Raw genomic sequence first — 18,800 nt, forward strand, 5'->3', positions numbered from 1 at the left:
ATTATAAAAATTAAAAAAAAAAAAGCATTAGCTTTTTGAGCCAAGGAAGATTTCCAAAGGTATATGTACGTATAATAATCCTATAAAATATGGATTGTTCTATAATAATTGAATTATTATATGAATTAGAATTATATTGAATTAGACTGTTAAGTATTTTCAGAATTACTGGCCAAAGCGAAGAATGAAGTACAAGAGTAAACTATGAACTATCCTTCTTAAAAAGGACAAAGAATTGCAAACCCCCTCAGAGCATGTGGAGAGTACAGTCTGCATACTGCAAAACTAAATGTACTATTAGAGGTCCAATGAAACGATCTAGTGGTTTCCAAAACCGGAAGCAGGACTTCCATCTTACTGAGATCTTAAAAAAAAAACAAACAAACCTGTTGAGCTACTGGTTTAAGACCAGAATTATTTCCCAAAGTACAGCAATCCACCTTTACTCATATTCCTAGAATATCTTCTTTAAAAGTGGGAAAGGATTAATGGTGCTTAATATCAATTAGTTATCTTTTCTATGTATTTGTTTCATGCCTCTACTATGTATCTACTGTGTACCGGGCACTATCTTCACTGCAGAATGAGTAAGTTCCAGTCCCACAATGTGTTTCAAAGATTCTATCCATTTTTTAAAATTATATTAGGTAAGGAAGTACTGTTCAAAGGCCTCAAAGAGATTCTACCAGTAATATATAGAGGATTTTCTTTCTAATTAGTTTACTGTAATTAGATAATAACATTTGACAGCTATAACCTTTTAGCTTTTGTGCTCCCACAAGAATAGTCACCAGGAGCTTTTTAGAGAAGATGATCTGATTTCTGAAGAAAAATGGGGTGTAGCTTTGCCTTCTTGGGATGAATCCAAATGTAACTAAATAAAAATGTGAAAAATATACTTTATAGAGAACATTATGAAGCATGGTCAGAAAAACTTTGACTTATAATTAACACATGCTTCTGAAAATATGGAGTCTAAAAGTATAAATAGGAATTCTTTCTTTAAAAAATATTTATTTATTTATTTGTTTATTTGAGAGAGAGAGAGAGCGTGAGTGGGAGGAGGGGCAGAGGGAGAGGGATAAGCAGACTCCCCACTGAGCAGGGAGCCCGACACAGGCTCGATTCCAGGACCCTGAGATCATGACCTGAGCCAAAGGCAGATGCTTAACCAACTGAGCCACCCAGGCACCCCATAAGTATGAATTCTTAATTATGGGCTTTTAGAACGATAGTTACGCTGACACTGAGTTTGTTGTTATAGTTGTTTGCTGTAAGAAAAACACACGTTCCTATCAAAGCATGTAAAATTAATGAGCACATTTTCTATGCAGAGCTCAATACTCTTTTGTAAACTGTACTCATGAAAGAAAACTATCAATGAATTCATTAGGTAAAAATAAAAATTCAAAGAACGATGGCTACAGAACTAATAACTCTAGAAGGCTGAAATGTAGCAAGATACAAAGGACAGTGATAAAGCGTGTAACTGATGTTTATGTAAATATCAACAGTTCTTTTGTTACCATGCAGAAGAATCAGGGAAAAAAATGGGTAGGTAAGTGGGGCATGGCTTGGCAGGTTGTTTGTCTGCCTTCACTGCTGACCTGAAGGAGCATCTTGTGACCAACAGGAACCGCCAAGCCAGGCGTGTGTATACCTCCCATGCCAGCAGGCCTGGGCTGCCTTAAACGACTAAAGTGCAAAGCAGGCCTTTTAAATTTCCGTGATGTAAAGTAAGTCCATCTCGCCACTAGATGGAGATCAGGTTACTCTGCCAGGAGCAGGGAAAGCGGCTGGCATTTAGCCAGAGATAAGGATGGCACTGAGAACACACTCTCTTTTCTCAATATTTCTAAGAAAGGCATTTTTCAAGCTCCAAAACCAGGAGTAGACATCTGCTGAATAAAGGGCCCATAAATGAGGAACAGCTTGAGGGATCACACAGTACAGGAACTGCTTAAAAGACACATTTTTGCTTGTTATTACCATTGCTCCATAATGATTCCTATTTGGATTTTGTTGTGTAAACTACTCGTAAATAATAACATGAACTGGTCTAAATAAGAGCAATTAAATATACTGTCTTTTTTATTTTTTTCCAAGATTTTATTTATTTATTTGACAGAGAGAGACACAGCGAGAGAGGGAACACAAGCAGGGGGAGCGGGAGAGGGAGAAGCAGGCTTCCCGCTGAGCAGGGAGCCTGATGCGGGGCTCGAATCCCAGGACCCTGGGATCATGACCTGAACCGAAGGCAGACGCTTAACGACTGAGCCACCCAGGCGCCCCTATACTGTCTTATTATTTACCAAACAAGGAGGGGAGGAGAGATACGACCAAAAACTAAAACAATGGTAGACCATTTGGACAATTAATCCTGTCTGTTTACACATAAAGATGCATGCTCACAGTTTGTTTCTGGGTTTGAATATGTATATAAATATATATTTCAATATCAACCAAAATGGATTCAGGAACATCAGAAATGGAAGGAGAAGGTTGGATAACATCTAAGTTTCTAAATGAAACTAACATCCAATTCTCAAATGTGTAACTTTATTTCTGAGTAAGTTTTATTTCTGCTACAGCTGAACTTTGAACTGGAGACATAAAGTTATACATTTCCTGGAAAATGTTTGGTCTGGGAAGGATCAGATGTTGCCTTGCAAACAGTAGCCAAGTATTTTGATTATTTTTGGGATGTTAGAGAATATATTTCTGTTCATTTCTAACTTATTAACTATAGATACTCATTTAATAAATACTTATTCGGTTACATTAAAAACAAATGAATAATTCCTGACAGTTTAAAAGAACAATTCCATTTCTTATCAAATAGCTTCAATGGCCAGTGCAATTTAGTATATGTGAGTGTGAGCATATACAAACATATTAATTCCCTCTGTGTATCAATCATTATGCTAGGAGCTGGGAATAGGAAGATGAACAACAGAGTTGGGGAAGTCATGGGGATGAAGAACATACGGCTAAAACACAAATAGGGGTTAACTTTTCTAGCTGTCAAGACCAGTTATGAAAATCATGAGTAAAATTCCTTTTTAAAGTTCTATTGTGGAAGAAACTTAATTTAGGCCACAGTCTTGACCATAGGAAAAATATGGCCTTTCATCTCTATGACATATGAGAAATTGAAATAAAATACAAGAAATGCAAAAACAATAGTATTTACCCTTAGGCCTCAATCACTGTAATGAAAAGAGGAGCTTAATTCACAAGGAGACACTAATGCTTAGAATAATAAGAGAATCAGAACCACAGTTAATTAATTTTCCAATTATTGTTATGGGTAGTGACCAACAAGCAGTCTGTTGCTATAACAGACTCACTGCACTTAATGACATGTTTATTTTAGAGCAATACGTTTGTTTTAGCTTAATTAAATTAATATATTCATACCCTTTCAAAAGAAGTTGAGGTTGTTTGCCTATGTTGGTTTGCGATCTTCACAATGTTCCTATAAACTTTTAAGAATCTAAGAGAAATATGTATTATTCATTTGCAAATCTAAACAGTTCTCCTTTAAGGGAAATCACAAAAATAACCACATAAAAGAGTAATTATTAATCAGGTATCAATGGGATAGTTTGTGGAAATTTTTTTATCTTGCTAATTGGCTCTTTACAGAACCACACAGCTGACAGGAACCTACTTTTCTTTCTTACCTTGCTGGATAAAAATGAAATGTAGACACTGAAGTTTTCTTCTGAAGATTAAAATATATCAATTACAAATAAATCCTTTGATGATATGCTTCAGTACTTAAGGGTACACAGCTTTCCTCATTGTTCACGGGAGTTCCAGACAGCAACCAGATTAGCTGGTGACTGAGTCATTTCTGGAGTTTCCTCTCACCTTGGTGCCCTATTTCCATGTTTCTTTCCAGTGCAGGGTTGGGTCTACTTCTCACCACTGCTAAGTCTGCATGATTGGGACATAAGGAAGTTGGGAAGGATGCGTCTCTACTGGATGCATCATTTACTTATCTTCTCCAGGCTATAGGTTTTGGCCCTAGGGTAATGGGCTGCATTTTATAGCAGTATCTCTGCTTCCTTGGTAGCATGCAGAGATGCTGAAAATGATGGCAGTGAAAGAACAGATGTGAAGGCGGTGCTGGAAACTGATTAATGCTGGAGGTTAGACAACAAACGTTGATTGTATTCTCATGTTGTGATGTGAGGGACCTGCATATTTAAGAACTGACCAAAAAATGGGCACATTTTAACTTTTTCACTCGCTAGAGGGATAGATTTGTTTTTTTCTATTACGAGAAATTATTATAGCTATTTAAGCAATGATATTCAAGTTTTGGGGCCAGAAGTTTCCACAACTGTGGCAACTGGAACTAAACTATATACCTGAATATGCACCTTTAAGAGAGAAGGTCAATTCAAGTGGTACCTGCATATGTCGGTCACCTTCTTGTCCAATCATGTTTCTCCATTCCGTGAGTGATCGCTGCAGATGTTCAAGTCCAGTTTCCCAGAGTCTGATGCGACCTCCCATATCAACAGTAACAACACCACCTTTGCCCCACTCAGCTAGCAGAGCATCTGTGTCTGAAATAGTAGATAGCCATGTGGTATATGGCGAGAGAGATTCTGATCTGATAAGGAAATTATAGTAGTTAGTCAATTGGTAGTAATGAAGCTAGTTTACCTAATTTTGGTTCATTAAACTGGCTATAAAGAATTCTAATAGTAAGCACATTAAAAGATACCAAGAGATTCATCTGTAAGAAAAAAAATAACACAGTTTTCTATTGGTTATTTACACTTTTCTGTATTTGTGGACTCCCGATGATACTAACATTCACTGTCAGAAGGAAAAGAACTCTAAACCATCTCATATCTCATTCACCTGCAATGCTGGACTCACTATTTAGGGCTCTAAGTTTCAGTCTAAGTGCTGAAACTGATGTCTTGTTTATGGGCTTTAACTGCATTTGTATTTAATATTTTGCATTTTCTAACTTAGGAAGTTAAGGAATTTATAACAAGGAATTTATGTATTTCTCATATTACATATATCATACATATACATACTTCCTTTATTATATATTCATTTCTAGGAATGCAGCTTTTGCCTATAAGTCAACTGCACACTTCCTTTTTCTGAATATAGCTCTCACTAAACAAAAGAAACAGATTAGAAATTCTAATTAATCTTTAAATACATCTGATATTTTCTATATGAAGTAAATGGTCTAAAGGGATAGTCTGATCAGATAATAAAAACACAATAAGCCATCAGTGTAGATCTGGGAAAAACCACAAAACCACTATATGTTGGGTAAAATCTTATAATACCCTAAAGAATAAACCAGGACTACTTTGACCTTTCTTTCCAGTCTGCCTTAGTAGATACTCAACACAGAGTGACAGAGCTAGCCTCTCTGGGACACAAAAGTTTTAGAAAATGTTAATATGAAGAGGATGATAACAGTAGGATGGGTCCCCAGGTTTCAGAACTACTTTACAGTTCTAGAAGGACTCATAGAAGGGAACATTTGATATAATACAGGGTTTATCTCATGGTGCTCTCCCAAAAACATGTGCCTTAGTAAAAAATAGGTACAGATGGTGAAGTAAAGGGCTATTCCAGAACAATGAAATTTATCTATGTGAAACAATAATGTTTGAGATTCTTCCAAGAGCACTCAAGATGTAAGACTGTGGAATACTCTATTTACTGGCTAAATGTTTAACTCTTCATACCATGAAACTTGAAATTTCTACGGGCAATTTCTTCAATATGTCAAAAAAAAGTGCTGAAAGAAATCACATATTTACTACAATTTGCTCCCCAGCTCTAGAATCTCTTCTTCACCTTGTTTTAAATGCATCTTCCCCTTACTACATAATAGCAACGTCATTAAAGAATACACAGAATTATAGTAGAGTGAGGCCCAGATTTCCATACACCCACAGATGAGAGCTAGGCAGTATCATTTCACAGATGTAAATAATACAAAAATTTGAGGAAAAATACTCAAGTTTTACTGGGGGCAAAAGTGATGTATTCATTTTGGCCCTGTAGTTATATACAGTGTTACTGTATTTTCTGTTATTTGAAGTTAGCCATCAGATGGAAAATTCCAGCTATCTAGCAGAATGCTAAATTTAAGCAACTAGCAGGAAAACTGAAATCCAGATGGGTTGTTCTCTTGGATTGCATATATGCCAAAAATGGCAATAGCTAATCTCAAGAGAAATTCAGGATATACTGATAATGAACAGACTCCAAATCACATGGCACTTGAAATATGGCAAGTCCAAACTGAGATGTTCCAAAAGTGTAAAATACATACTGATTTCAAAGACTTAGAAGAAAAAAGGAATATAAAATATCTCATTAAAGTTTTTATATTGAATATGTGTCAAAATGGTAACATTTTATGCTTTTAAAATTTATTAAAAATATTTTACTTATTTATTTTAAGGAGAGAGTGTGCATGAGAAGATAACAGTGTTTTAAATACATCGGGTCAATAAAATGTGATTAAAGTTAATTTCACCTATTTATTTTTCCTTTTTAAAAATATGGCTAATAAGGACTAGACAATGAGTGACATTATCTGGCTTGCGTTCTATCTCCAGCGGGCGGTGTGGCTCTGAAGGAACAGCCGCTCTGCCAGGTGTTCCTCCCCGGCAGGCATCACACATGGTTCACACAGAAAGTTAAAAGAGAAGAACAATGAAATAATTTCTAAGAGAAATACTGGAAAAAAGTTATTAATGCTTTTAGAAATGTAAAAAAACCAGAAGTTGTTCTTTGCTTTTGTTGCTTGAACTAATAGTATATTTTAATAAGCATATACTTCATATGGAATAAGGAATTTCCCCAAATGACTAAAAGCCATTTTCCATTAAACTGACACATAAAGATGCTCTAAGAAGGCATACTTATATATGTTGGAACAAGTAAATCTATTTTTTTGTTTTAAAGATTTTATTTATTTATTTATTTATTTATTTGAGAGAAAGAGAGAGAGACAGAGAAACAGCATGAGAGGGGAGAGGGTCAGAGGGAGAAGCAGGCTCCCTGCCGAGCAGGGAGCCCGATGTGGGACTCGATCCCAGGACTCCGGGATCATGACCTGAGCTGAAGGCAGTTGCTTAACCAACTGAGCCACCCAGGTGCCCTCTATTTTTTTTTTTTTTTGAGTAATGCTTTGATTATTCGTATTTATTGAACCTGATTAAGGGTCCTAAGAAATGAAACTGTGTTTCTCAGTTACTGTGACCTGTCAGGCTGGGCTAGTTTCTTCTAGGGGTTGGAGGAGAGGCTAGAAAGCGGCCTGGTGATGCTGGGGGTGAGTGACAGGTCTCTCAGTAGCCGGCCTTTCTCTCATGCTGGAAGGCTCTGCAGGCTTCTCTCCTAGAGAGTTCAGGTGAGGTTTTCATCCCTGTGTTGTGAGGACTTAGTCGCCCGTCAGGGAGTGTATGTTATGAGGGGATGTAGTGTCAAACTAGGCCAAGGGGGAGGAAAAGATTAGAAGAGGGGGGTGCGGGCGGGGGGGGGGGGGGGTTGGGGGGGGGGAGGGGAGCAAAGTAAGGAAGAATGAGGAAGTTCCAGAGCAGTTCTGCTGAGAGAGGGAGATCAGGCATGGATGCATCCAGAAAGGGACAGGCTACTGGTGAGGACACTGTGATTCTCAAGGGTAGAAACCAAGCACGTAGTTTTCCTTCTGTATCCTCAGTCTAGCTGGTTTAGATACTTTGCTTCCATCACTGGACAATAACAGAAGCAGTGAATGGTCATGAGTTCCATTCAAAATCTCTGGAAGCCTTTAGCCACTGTATAGCCTTCCCAACATTTTTTAAAAAACCATTTTTAAAAATGCTATTTAAATTCCTTTGACATTTTGAACACATTTACCTCTGAAAACTACTATATAAAGTTAATAAATAAGGTGGATGGAGTTCGAGAGTATTATGCTAAGCAAAATAAGTCAGTCAGAGAAGACAAATACCATATGATTTCACTCACATGTGGAGTTTAAGAAACAAAACAAACAAGCTAAGGGGAAAAAAAGAGAGAGAGAGAGAGAAACCAAGAAACAGACTCTTAACTGTAGAGAACAAACTGATGGTTACCAGAGGGAGGTAGGCAGGGGGATGGGTGACATAGGTGATGGGGATTAAGGAGGGCACTTGTCGTGATGAGCACCAAGTGTTGTATGGAAGTGTTGAATCACTATATTGTGTACCTGAAACTAATATTACACTGTGTGTTAACTAATGGAAATTCAAATAAAAACTTAGAAAAAAAGAAAAATAAAGATGAAAATTTTTTGCAATACTGAAAACGCTGTTTCAGATAAATTAAATTAATCACTGGGCTAAATCAATGAATAGATCAATGACAGAGAAATGAAGCCTTGAAGGCTGTTAGACTTATACCTATATAACATTTGAACATTTGTCCCAAATGAAAATAAAAATAGCAGTAAAGCATGCAGAACAGCAGCAAGATACAAGCCAACTGCAACTGGGGTGGGGCGGGGGGAGAAGAGCCTGCTATTTCAGGAGGCAAAAGCACACATTTATTCGGAGTGCTCGGTAAGACTTGACTTGCTTTTGATCTGACATATGAACTGGGAACAAAGGTGAACGTGGATTACCTGGGAATAGGGATATATCGGAGTTTCTTTGATTGAAGATCAGTGATTTCTATATAACCAGCTGTTTGCGGAGGGGTCACATCTGCAGACAAGTCATGACATGAGCTGAGTATTAAATTACTGCATGATACCAAAATAAGACCAGAAGAAAGCATGAATGTTGCTAAAAGTGCAATGAAGTTACCAGTAGCCTAGGGCAGAGCTCTGAGACCCACCTGACAAGGTCCTGGGTCAAGTCTAGTCTCTAGGGTTATGTTTTTGTCAACAAAACACAAAGATTGTCAAATACATACATATTAGGCCATGATTCTTCACTGTCAGAAAATGACCTAAGTCCTTTTCATTGTCTTTGCTAGCTTTCCAAGACGAGACGTTTTAGCACTTAGAGTTTATTTGAAAAGATTTCATTACCTGAATTCTGTTTTTCCTTCCTAGGAAGTCACAATGACAGTACAAAGTAGGGGATGCAGCACCCACTTTGTAATCGGACTGGCCACTGGCTCTGACATTTCTGAACTGTGTTTTATGCTGGTCAAGTTATCTTGCTTCTTTTGTCATTTGTAAAATGGGGATAACAACAGCATCTGAGCATCATAGACATTATTTTGAGGATTAGATGCATTTAGTGACTGGAAAGCATTTAATTAGTAGCTGCTCAGCACATGGTACCTGTAATTATTAGGGCCCCCCAAGACAGGAGAGGGTGTGGTGAGGATGGGCCCGTGGGACGAGGACTCTGGATCACGGATGAAAGGGTGGGGGAAGGAGAGGGTATGACATATAGGGGCCAGAGCCCCCACCTCTAATTCTGGAGTTGTTTCCCAGCCAATTCCAGGGGTCTGCTGACTTCTCTTCCAAAGCCCTGAATACCACCACTCATCATCACTAGCTGCCACTACTGTGTGCCAGAAACTCTGCTTAGTCTTTATAGGCAGGGTTTTTAATCCTGGCCACAAAGACTCATGATTCCTGCTGGAATGAGGAGGAAGCTGAAGCTAATAGAGGTGCGATGATAATGTGACCTGCTTGAGGCGACACAGCTAGAGAGTGATGGAGATGGCTTTCAAACCCAGGCCTTCCTGGCTTTGAAATCTCTGCTCTGTCCACCACTCCACACAGCTCCTGCCTAAGCTGACCCTAGGGCAACAATTTTTAAAATGGCCTCATTTTAGAAGATATTGGCCATTAATGTCTCTTAAAAAAAAATCTCCCCTACACAGAACCCATACTTTTTTTTTTTTTTTAAGATTTTATTTATTTTTTGACACAGAGAGAGACAGCGAGAGAGGGAACACAAGCAGGGGGAACGGGAGAGGGAGAAGCAGGCTCCCCGCGGAGCAGGGAGCCTGATGTGGGGCTCAATTCCAGGACCCTGAGATCGTGACCTCAGGGAAGGCAGACACTTAATGACTGAGCCACCCAGGCGGCCCCAGAATCCATACTTTTTAAAGATTTTTGTCTGTTGTCTGTCCTTATTACAACTTCAGGTTAGAATGAGATATTCAGGATGTTCACACTGAATTTATCCAATGTAGTTTACAAAAAATAAGAAACTTGGCATTTTTATTTCATGTTTGCAGCCGGAAGTTTTTGAGTAGACCCTCCAAAAAATTCAAAACTCAAAATATATCTTATTTATTCAACAAACAGGGTTAGGTTTACTTTGCACCAGACACTATACAAAGCACTGAGGATAGAGAAGGAGATGTGATTCCTGTTTCATCTGAGGAGCCCACAGCAGAAAGGAAAGTTCCTTAAAAAAAACAAAAACAAAAACAAAAAAACATAAAAAACCCCCACACAACAAAACAAAACCCATCGTGGGCCTTTGGGGACCCACAGGCCTGGGGGCTAGGTATGAGCTGCAGAGCAAGGCAAGGAGGAGTGCCAGAGGTCAGAGGGTTAGGAGGAAAGGAAGGTAATGTCCAGGGATAGCAGAGGGTAAGAAAAGAGAGTAACTATGGTAACCTGACCACCAGCTGAATTGGCTGTCCCTAGATGGCCATTTATATAAAACAAGCATGCTTATCATCAGTCACACACAGCCTGCACTGCAAATGCTGCCTGGGATAGAAGGTCAGCCTTGGATAAAGTTTTGCACCATATATCACTTTTGACAGTTCCTGCTGCTAAGACCTATCCGAAGTAGGTTGAATTATTTATAGACCCAGGTTCTTTGCCAAAAATGACCAGTTATTGAAGCGGTTGGGACGACTAGAGCTGTCTCGTTAACCGACTTACATTTTGGCTTGTCACTCATGGGCGCTTTTTTTTTTTTCATAAGTAGTAGTATTAAGCTGAGCTATGGCCACCAGTACTTTCAGACGGCCCATGAAAGCAGAGCACAGTAAGCCAACTTATTTTAAAATATCTTTTCTTTCACTGTGCAAATTAATTCCATGGCATAAAGAGGGTGAGAAAATGCAGTAATGGCTGTGTCTATTTCAAGAAGAGGAAAGCAAGAATTTTACTCCTGGTGCTAAAAAATATTTTCACATATCAGAAAAGGCACTATGTGGCTATAAAGCACTTTTCAAAGCAGTATTAAGGGAGTGGTGGTGGTGGTGGTGATGGTGAGCACTTGAAAAATAATCAGCATTGACGTTTACTGATTTGAAAACAAATCAGCTCGGAATACATGACTGAATTAAGGAAGTGAACACCGCAGCCAGATTTCCCTCCAAACTTGGCCAAATCCTTGTCTATCCATTTTAAACGTTTCAATGCTGTAGAGAGGACAGAGGCTCAGTAAATTTCCATTACATTTATAATCAGGTGGATTTCAAGGATAGGTGTAAGCTACGCATGAAGATGAGTTCACTAACGATGAAAGGGAAGTCAACGGCTGCGTGTTTACTGCATAGTTCCCGGGAACAGTGGGGACAGCTTCTGCGCACAGCACCAAGGTTAGGAGGAGGTATAAGAGTTGTCAGACAAAACAACTGAGAACACATTTGGAGGGAAGATGAAATTATATTAAAAAATTCACTCCTTTTAGCAATGTAATTTGATGTACATCTGTTAACTACCAAGTTTAATGCACTTCTGCGTTCACAGATTAAGAGTGATGAGTGTCCTGCAATAGCGCCAATGCCAAATCTTTTAAAACACAGAGTATCACTTTTAATCCAGAGTTGTTACTTTGTGTTTGAAGAGCTGATGTCTGTGATTAAAGAAAAAAAGAAAAGAAAAGAAAAAGCAACTAACAACTAGGGAAAAAAAAAAAAAAAAGACTGGAAGAAAGCAGTAAATCTCTCCCTGGCTGCATTAAACAAAAGTTATGCCATCTTTATGAAAGCCATCAGAATAGCCTTTATAGTTTCTATTGATTTCTTTAATAAAAGGCTGATATGCATTAGTTCCAGACTAATCAGATGGTTGGATTCTATTTACTTAAAAAAAAAGCCAAACTATTTTTTATACCAGTGTCAGCTCAAAGATTGCTTCTTAACCAGAGCAAAGAGTTCTTAAGCCATAATCTTTCCTCTACTACTTTGGAAGTTATATACTCTATTCCTAACTTACTGACATACAAACTTAATCAATATCGCATCCTTCCTCCTGAACAATGTAAGGCACTTAGAAAACTTTAACATTAGTCACTCCTCTCCTAACTTGTAGATTATAATTGTCTCATAGTTTCGATATATGCTTCTTAAAATTTCACAAACTTTTATTATTTTTGTTCCTTATAATTAATGCTTGTTAGCCATATATTTACTACTTTCTTGTGTATTCTCATCTGAACTGGTTGATCCCTAGGCCTGTGCACAGCTATCCTCCTGGGATCTCCCTTTGTCATTCTCCTAGGAATTTTTTTTTTTTTAATAGCCCACATTTATAAAATTCTTCCTATGTGCCAGACACCATCCTAAGCATTTTATGTATATTTGAAATATTTAAGGAATACTACTTAAACAAATGAGGGGAAATAAAACTCCTAGCAACAAAGAGAAAAATGGTCAAAGATATAAACAGGCAATTCTCAGAAGAGTGAATCACAGCATATGAAAAGATTCTCAAAGTTCTTAAAAATTAGGGAAAGATAAACTGAAACCACAATAGAAGGTCTGATCCCTACAAGAGTAGATAAGGATGGGTAGCGTCAGGACCTCTTTTATGAGGCTGGAACAACATTGCGAAACAATTTGGTAATTCTACTCTTAGATATATCCCCTATGATTTCTTAGCATGTACACAAGGAGAGGGGTACAAGGATATTCATTGCCCATTATCTGTAATAGCAAAAATTGGAAAGAACCTAAGTGTACATCAACAGAGACCCGATGAATAAACTACAGTGTTCAGCAGTGAAAGTAAATGAAGGAGCTATCAATGTGGATGATGACAAAAGATCACCTCCTTTGACCAAACTCTAGTCAGGCTCTTCTGGATCCTCTTCCCAAACAGGCCCCAACTTTTAGACTTCTGTATTCATCTCTGTACTGTTCACTTTTATCAAGAGTCCTGCTAAGTCAGTTTAACTAGAATCCCCCACCCTCCACATGTGATCAGGTTCCTCATCCTCCACCATCCCCGAGGTAAGGTCTAATCACCCTGGCCTGCCTTCAGCAAGAATCCTCCAGGGTCAATTTAGCCAGAAGTGTTCCTTTTCCTTGATTTCCTTTTAGTAGTTTTCTATCCACTGATCTCTACCAAAAGTTAGAAGATCTATACTACCTGATTTTGACACTCACTATAAAGCAGTGTCAAAGCTAGAAAGTAATCGAGTGTGCTATTAGTGAAGGGATAGACACAGAGATCAATGGAACACAAAAGAAAATACAAAAATAGACCCCAACATGTGTGGTCAGTTGATTTTGAGCAGAAGTCCAACTGCTGAAATTCAACGGAGAAAGGACAGATCTTCCAGCAAATGGTGCTGGAACAAGTGAATATCCGCATACAAAACAATGAGTCTCAATCCACACCTTGCACCATATAAAAACAATTATCTCAAAATGGAACCTTAAATGTAAAATCTAAAACTACAAAATTTCTAGAAGGGAAATTTTCCCTTCATCAAAATGGGAGAAAACGTTTGAAAAGAATATTTGATAGTGGACTTGTACCCAGAATATATAAGGAACACACAAAACTCTTTAAAAAAGTCACCCAAATGGGGTGCCTGGGTGGCTCAGTTGGTTAAGCCACTGCCTTCGGCTCAGGTCATGATCCTGGAGTCCCAGGATCGAGTCCCGCATCGGGCTCCCTGCTCGGCGGGGAGTCTGCTTCTCCCTCTGACCCTCCTCCCTCTCATGCTCTCTGACTTTCATTCTCTCTCTCTCAAATAAATAAATAAAATCTAAAAAAAAAAAAAAAAGTCACCCAAATAACCCAAGGGCAAAAAATCTGAGACATTTCACTAAGGAAGGTACACATGACAAGATGCTCAACATCATTAGGCACTGGGAAAATGCAAATTAAAATCATAATGAGATACTGCTGCACAACTACTAGAATGGTGAAAGACTGGTTATACCAAGTACTGGCAAGGAGGCAGCAGAACTAGAACTTTCCTTCATTGCTGATAGGAAGGCAAAAGGTATTGTCACTTTGTAAAACAGTTTGGCAGTTCTATCATACAACGTAAAAATGCCATTCCAACGTATTTACCCCAGTGAAGCAGAGACTTATGTTCACTTAAAGATTTGTGCACAAGAGTTCACAATAGCCTTATTCATTATTGTCAAAAAGTGGAAATGATTCAACTATCCACCAACTTGTGAATGAACAGACGAAGTGTACACAATCACACAAGAGACTACTACTTGGCAATAAAATGAACTACTGGCACAGACGACAATATTAATGATTCTCAAAGACATGATATTAGGTGAAAGAAACCACTTGAAAGAACATATACTGTATGATGCCATTTATATGAACATTCTGGAAAAGGCAGATCCGTAAGGCCAGAAATCAGTTCGGTCAGGGGACAGGGAGTAGGTGGAAAGGCTGACCACAAAGTAGCATGGGGAGATGGAACTGTTCTCTGTCAGTTATGGTGATGGTTACACAACTGTATGTGTTTGTCAAACTCACTGAACTATATACAAACTGAACTATATATAAACTGAACCTTAATAAGAACAAAGGCATACTTTAAAAATATCACTCTGTCTGATGCATGGAGAACGGGTAGGATGGGGAAAGAGTGGAAGAGGAAACGTCAGGAGGCTGTTGCAATATTCTAGTGCAATATGGCGGTGATTTGGATGTTGGTAATAGAACTCTAGTCAAGTGGGTAGAATCAAAATATATTGGTGAGGTTGTATCAAAAGGACATGGTAATTTATGATGGGATTAGATAGAGAGGATGAGGGAGAAGAAGTATCAAAGTAGACTCCCGGGTGCACTGAATTCTAGTACAGAATTTCTTGTATTTCCTGGGATGGTGTCATGCCCCTGTACCTTCCACACAGGGTTCCCCCTTCCTGAAACAATTCCTTCATTTGATTCACTCCCATTCATCTTTTCAAGGGTCAGCTCATAATCACCAGTCTGGACTGTAAGCTTCTCCTTTTGTAGACACCTTGTGAATATTCCTGTCATAGCACTGTACTGAGACTGTCACTTTATTCACCTGCTTCTTCTACTTTAAGAAACATTTTGAGGAAATGGTGATTTCTTTGGAAGGAACTAATTCTAAATATCATCATATAACCAGGACTTGTCAACCCAGTAACAGATTATAATACATTTAGCATTATATTTATTAAGTCCACAGTGATAATAACGAATGTAAACACAAGACAACATTTACTACCACTATGATGCAAATAACAAACAGTGGCTCAACGAGCAAACATTTTCATAATTATCCATTATGGTGAAAGCCCATGTGGTTCAGCAAGAATAGCCCTAGGCTTGGGATTGGAAGACCTGGTGCACATCTGGGCTCTGCTGGCCACTGGTGGGGTGGCCCTTGGCATGCCATCTTACCTCCCTTTGTCAGCCTCCCTGCATACAAGTTCAAGAGTACACTGATGACAGAATGGGGATTTGAATATTAAATAAATGTATACAAGGAAAAGTGATCGGCACAGGCCCTGGCCTATGTTTTGCAGTAATAAATATAAGATGACCCCGAGAGCACTGCTGAGGGGATCAGTCTGCATGAGTCTCTGGCCTTTCATCATAGCTGGCCCCATTTTCTGTGCCTGATGGTCTAATAATTTTTAAAAGTCTATTTGAAAACATCTTCTAAGTAAAGTTACTGTGTAGATTGTAAGGCAAAGGAAGAAGAGTTTTAACAGCAGTGCCTTCCACCACACACTGCGAGAAACTGAGTGAAAACTTTCTGAGCACACACAGAGGTCTTTTTAGCTACTAGACCCTGGTAGAATTATTCACATTTATACATATAGAATGATAATGATAAATTAAATATCCTTACCCAAAGCAAACTACTTTTACTACCTCAGCAAATTAGGAATTGGTAAATTTCTTACCTTTTGGGTAGACATCTTTTAGAGGGACTTCTCCCGGGGGCAGAATCCTGACTATCTGATTAGTATCTAAAAGAGTCACACAATTGCTCTGTTTTGGAGTTTCACTTTTCTTCTTTCCTCCATAGAATGTTCTGTCAGTAACACTTGGTTTATTCAAGGATGATGGCCTTCTCCAAGAATAGACTTCACTGGGTGACTGAAAGAAAGAAAAGATTAAAGTACTGAATATAGGGGTGCCTGGCTCAGTCAGTAAAGCATCTGACACTTGATCTCAGCTCAGGTCTTGATCTCAGGGTCGTGAGATCAAGCCCCACGCTGGGCTCCATGCTCGGCATGGAGCCTACTTAAAAAAAAAAAAAAAAAAAAGTACTGAAATATAGTTGACCCTTGAACAACATGGGTTTGAACCGTGCAGGTCCACTTATATGCGGATTTTTTACAGTTCAGTAAATGTGTTTTCTCTTCCTTATGATTTTAATGACATTTTCTTTTCTCCAGCTTACTTTATTGTACATATATAATGTTTATAACATGCAAAATGTGTGGTAATAGACTGTTTATGTTATCAGTAAGGCTGCCAGTCAACTGTAGGCTATTAGTAGTTAAGTTTTGGGGAGTCAAAAGTTATTCATGGAGTTTTGACTGTGTGAAGGGGGTCAGTGTCCCTAACCCCCATGTTGTTCAAGAGCCAACTGTACTATAAACTACATTCACCACACCCGGTACAATGCAGCCCTTTAAGCGGATACCAGTGGTAAACTTGTATTTCACAAGTATAAGAAAATCAAATTACTTCTTAACCTTTTTGAATTTGGTATAGGAAATAGCTGCTTCACCAACAATCATATTTTTCAGGCAAATGTGAAATATACAACATATTTTTTACGTTGAAATGAATTGTAACTAAAGAGAGGGAATATAACAATATAGTCAGTTTAAAAATAAAATAAATCTCGGGCGCCTGGGTGGCTCAGTTGGTTAAGCGACTGCCTTCGGCTCAGGTCATGATCCTGGAGTCCCGGGATCGAGTCCCGCATCGGGCTCCCTGCTCGGCAGGGAGTCTGCTTCTCCCTCTGACCTTCCTCCCTCTCATGCTCTCTGTCTCTCATTCTCTCTGTCTCAAATAAATAAATAAAATCTTTAAAAAAAAAAAAAAAAAAAAATCTCTACTACATCTACTCTGTGGCATTACCAGCATTCTGAAGTACCTGAGTGTGCCTTTCCATTCATATTTCCTTCTGTCTGCCCTAGATGTTTAGAACTCTTCTGGAATTTTGTATATTTTTTCCCTCTTGCTTTACTTAAAATTTTTACCATATATGCATTTATCCTTCCCTACCCCAAGATCATAAATATTCTCCTATATATTCTCTAAACGTTTTAAAGTTTTGTCTTTCACATTTAAGTCCTTAACTCATTTGGGATTTATTTTTGTGAATGGCATGAGGCAGAGATTCATATTCATCCTTTTTCACATGGATAGCTAATTGTCCAAATACCGTCAAATACCAAACAGCACTATCAACATTGCTATTATAAAATACAGTTCTGAATATGCATGCATCTGTTGCTGGGCACTTCATTCCACTCTCTTATTTATTTTTCTACTCCTATGTGCATACCATTGTCTTAGTTACTGAAGCTTTATAATAAGCCTTGAAATTTAGTAGGGCAAGTTATCTCTGCCTCTATTTGGTTCTTCTTCAGGAACATCTTGATTATTGTTTGTCTTTGCTCTTTCATAAAATTGTATGAGAGTTGGATTTGCTCTGCACCCTTGTCAGTATTTGATATTGTCAGTATTTTTTTATGTTAGCCATGTAGTAGTGTCTTATCGTGATTTTAATTTGCATTTCCCAAATGACTAATGATGTTGAACATCTTTTCATGTACTTAATCTCTGTATCCTCTTAAATCATCTGTTCAAGTCTTTTGCCTTTTTTTTCACATTTACCTCATTATTTCTGTATCTATCTAAATATATTGAAAACTGTGAGTTCACACAAATAGATTCAATTCCAATGCAATGACTATAGGATTCATTCTAGTGTTCCTTTCTCTATCTGTAACTCCCTTCTCCAACAGTGAGAAACTAGACTTCATTATCTTTAATATATTTACTTTCTTGCTCAGTTCCACTAAATGTGATTCATATCCCATCCCACTACTAACTTTCCCTTGCAAGCAAATGCCTTCCTTACTCTGCTTGGTCCTAATAGTCCACGCTGGGCTACGCTCATGAATGGATGCCCTCCTCACCTTACTTGGGCTCCTAAATCCTACACCAGGCTACCTCTACCTCCTCAGGGGCACCTCCAGGCATTGTGCCTGGAGTTCGTTACTATCACTGGTGATTACACCCTTCCCCATCTGGGATGTCTTCACCTGCTCAGCCTCTGACCTCTGACACCTCACACTGAGCCACTGTTTGCCCATTTTCTATATTGGATGATTTGTTTCCTTGCTCTTGAGTTTTAAGAAATCTTTGTATGTTCTAGATACAAGTCCTTTGTTGGAAATACGATTTGCCAATATTTTTTCCCAGCCATATCTTTTCATTCTCTTAACAGTGTCTTTTATAGAGCTGAAGTTTTAAATTTTGATGAAATTCAATTTATCAAAAATTTTGTTATGGATCATATCTGAGATGCTCAGTAGAGTGTTTAATAGAAGTGATGATGGTGAGTATCTTGTCTTAT

General features: G+C 38.3%; 1 protein-coding gene across 1 annotated transcript in view; it reads right to left on the reverse strand.

The window, feature by feature from the left end:
* VWA8 (von Willebrand factor A domain containing 8) overlaps positions 1–18,800 on the reverse strand; it is a 343,953-nt gene that overhangs the window by 87,150 nt on the left and 238,003 nt on the right. The window contains exons 35-37 of the mRNA XM_021697955.2: positions 16,102–16,297; positions 8,648–8,729; positions 4,423–4,627 (exon numbers count right to left, since the gene is read on the reverse strand). Of these exons, the coding sequence (XP_021553630.1) occupies positions 4,423–4,627; positions 8,648–8,729; positions 16,102–16,297 (483 nt within the window). The remainder of the gene's footprint in view (positions 1–4,422; positions 4,628–8,647; positions 8,730–16,101; positions 16,298–18,800) is intronic.

The sequence above is a fragment of the Neomonachus schauinslandi genome, chromosome 3 (assembly GCF_002201575.2).
Source record: "Neomonachus schauinslandi chromosome 3, ASM220157v2, whole genome shotgun sequence".
Lineage (NCBI taxonomy): Eukaryota > Metazoa > Chordata > Mammalia > Carnivora > Phocidae > Neomonachus > Neomonachus schauinslandi.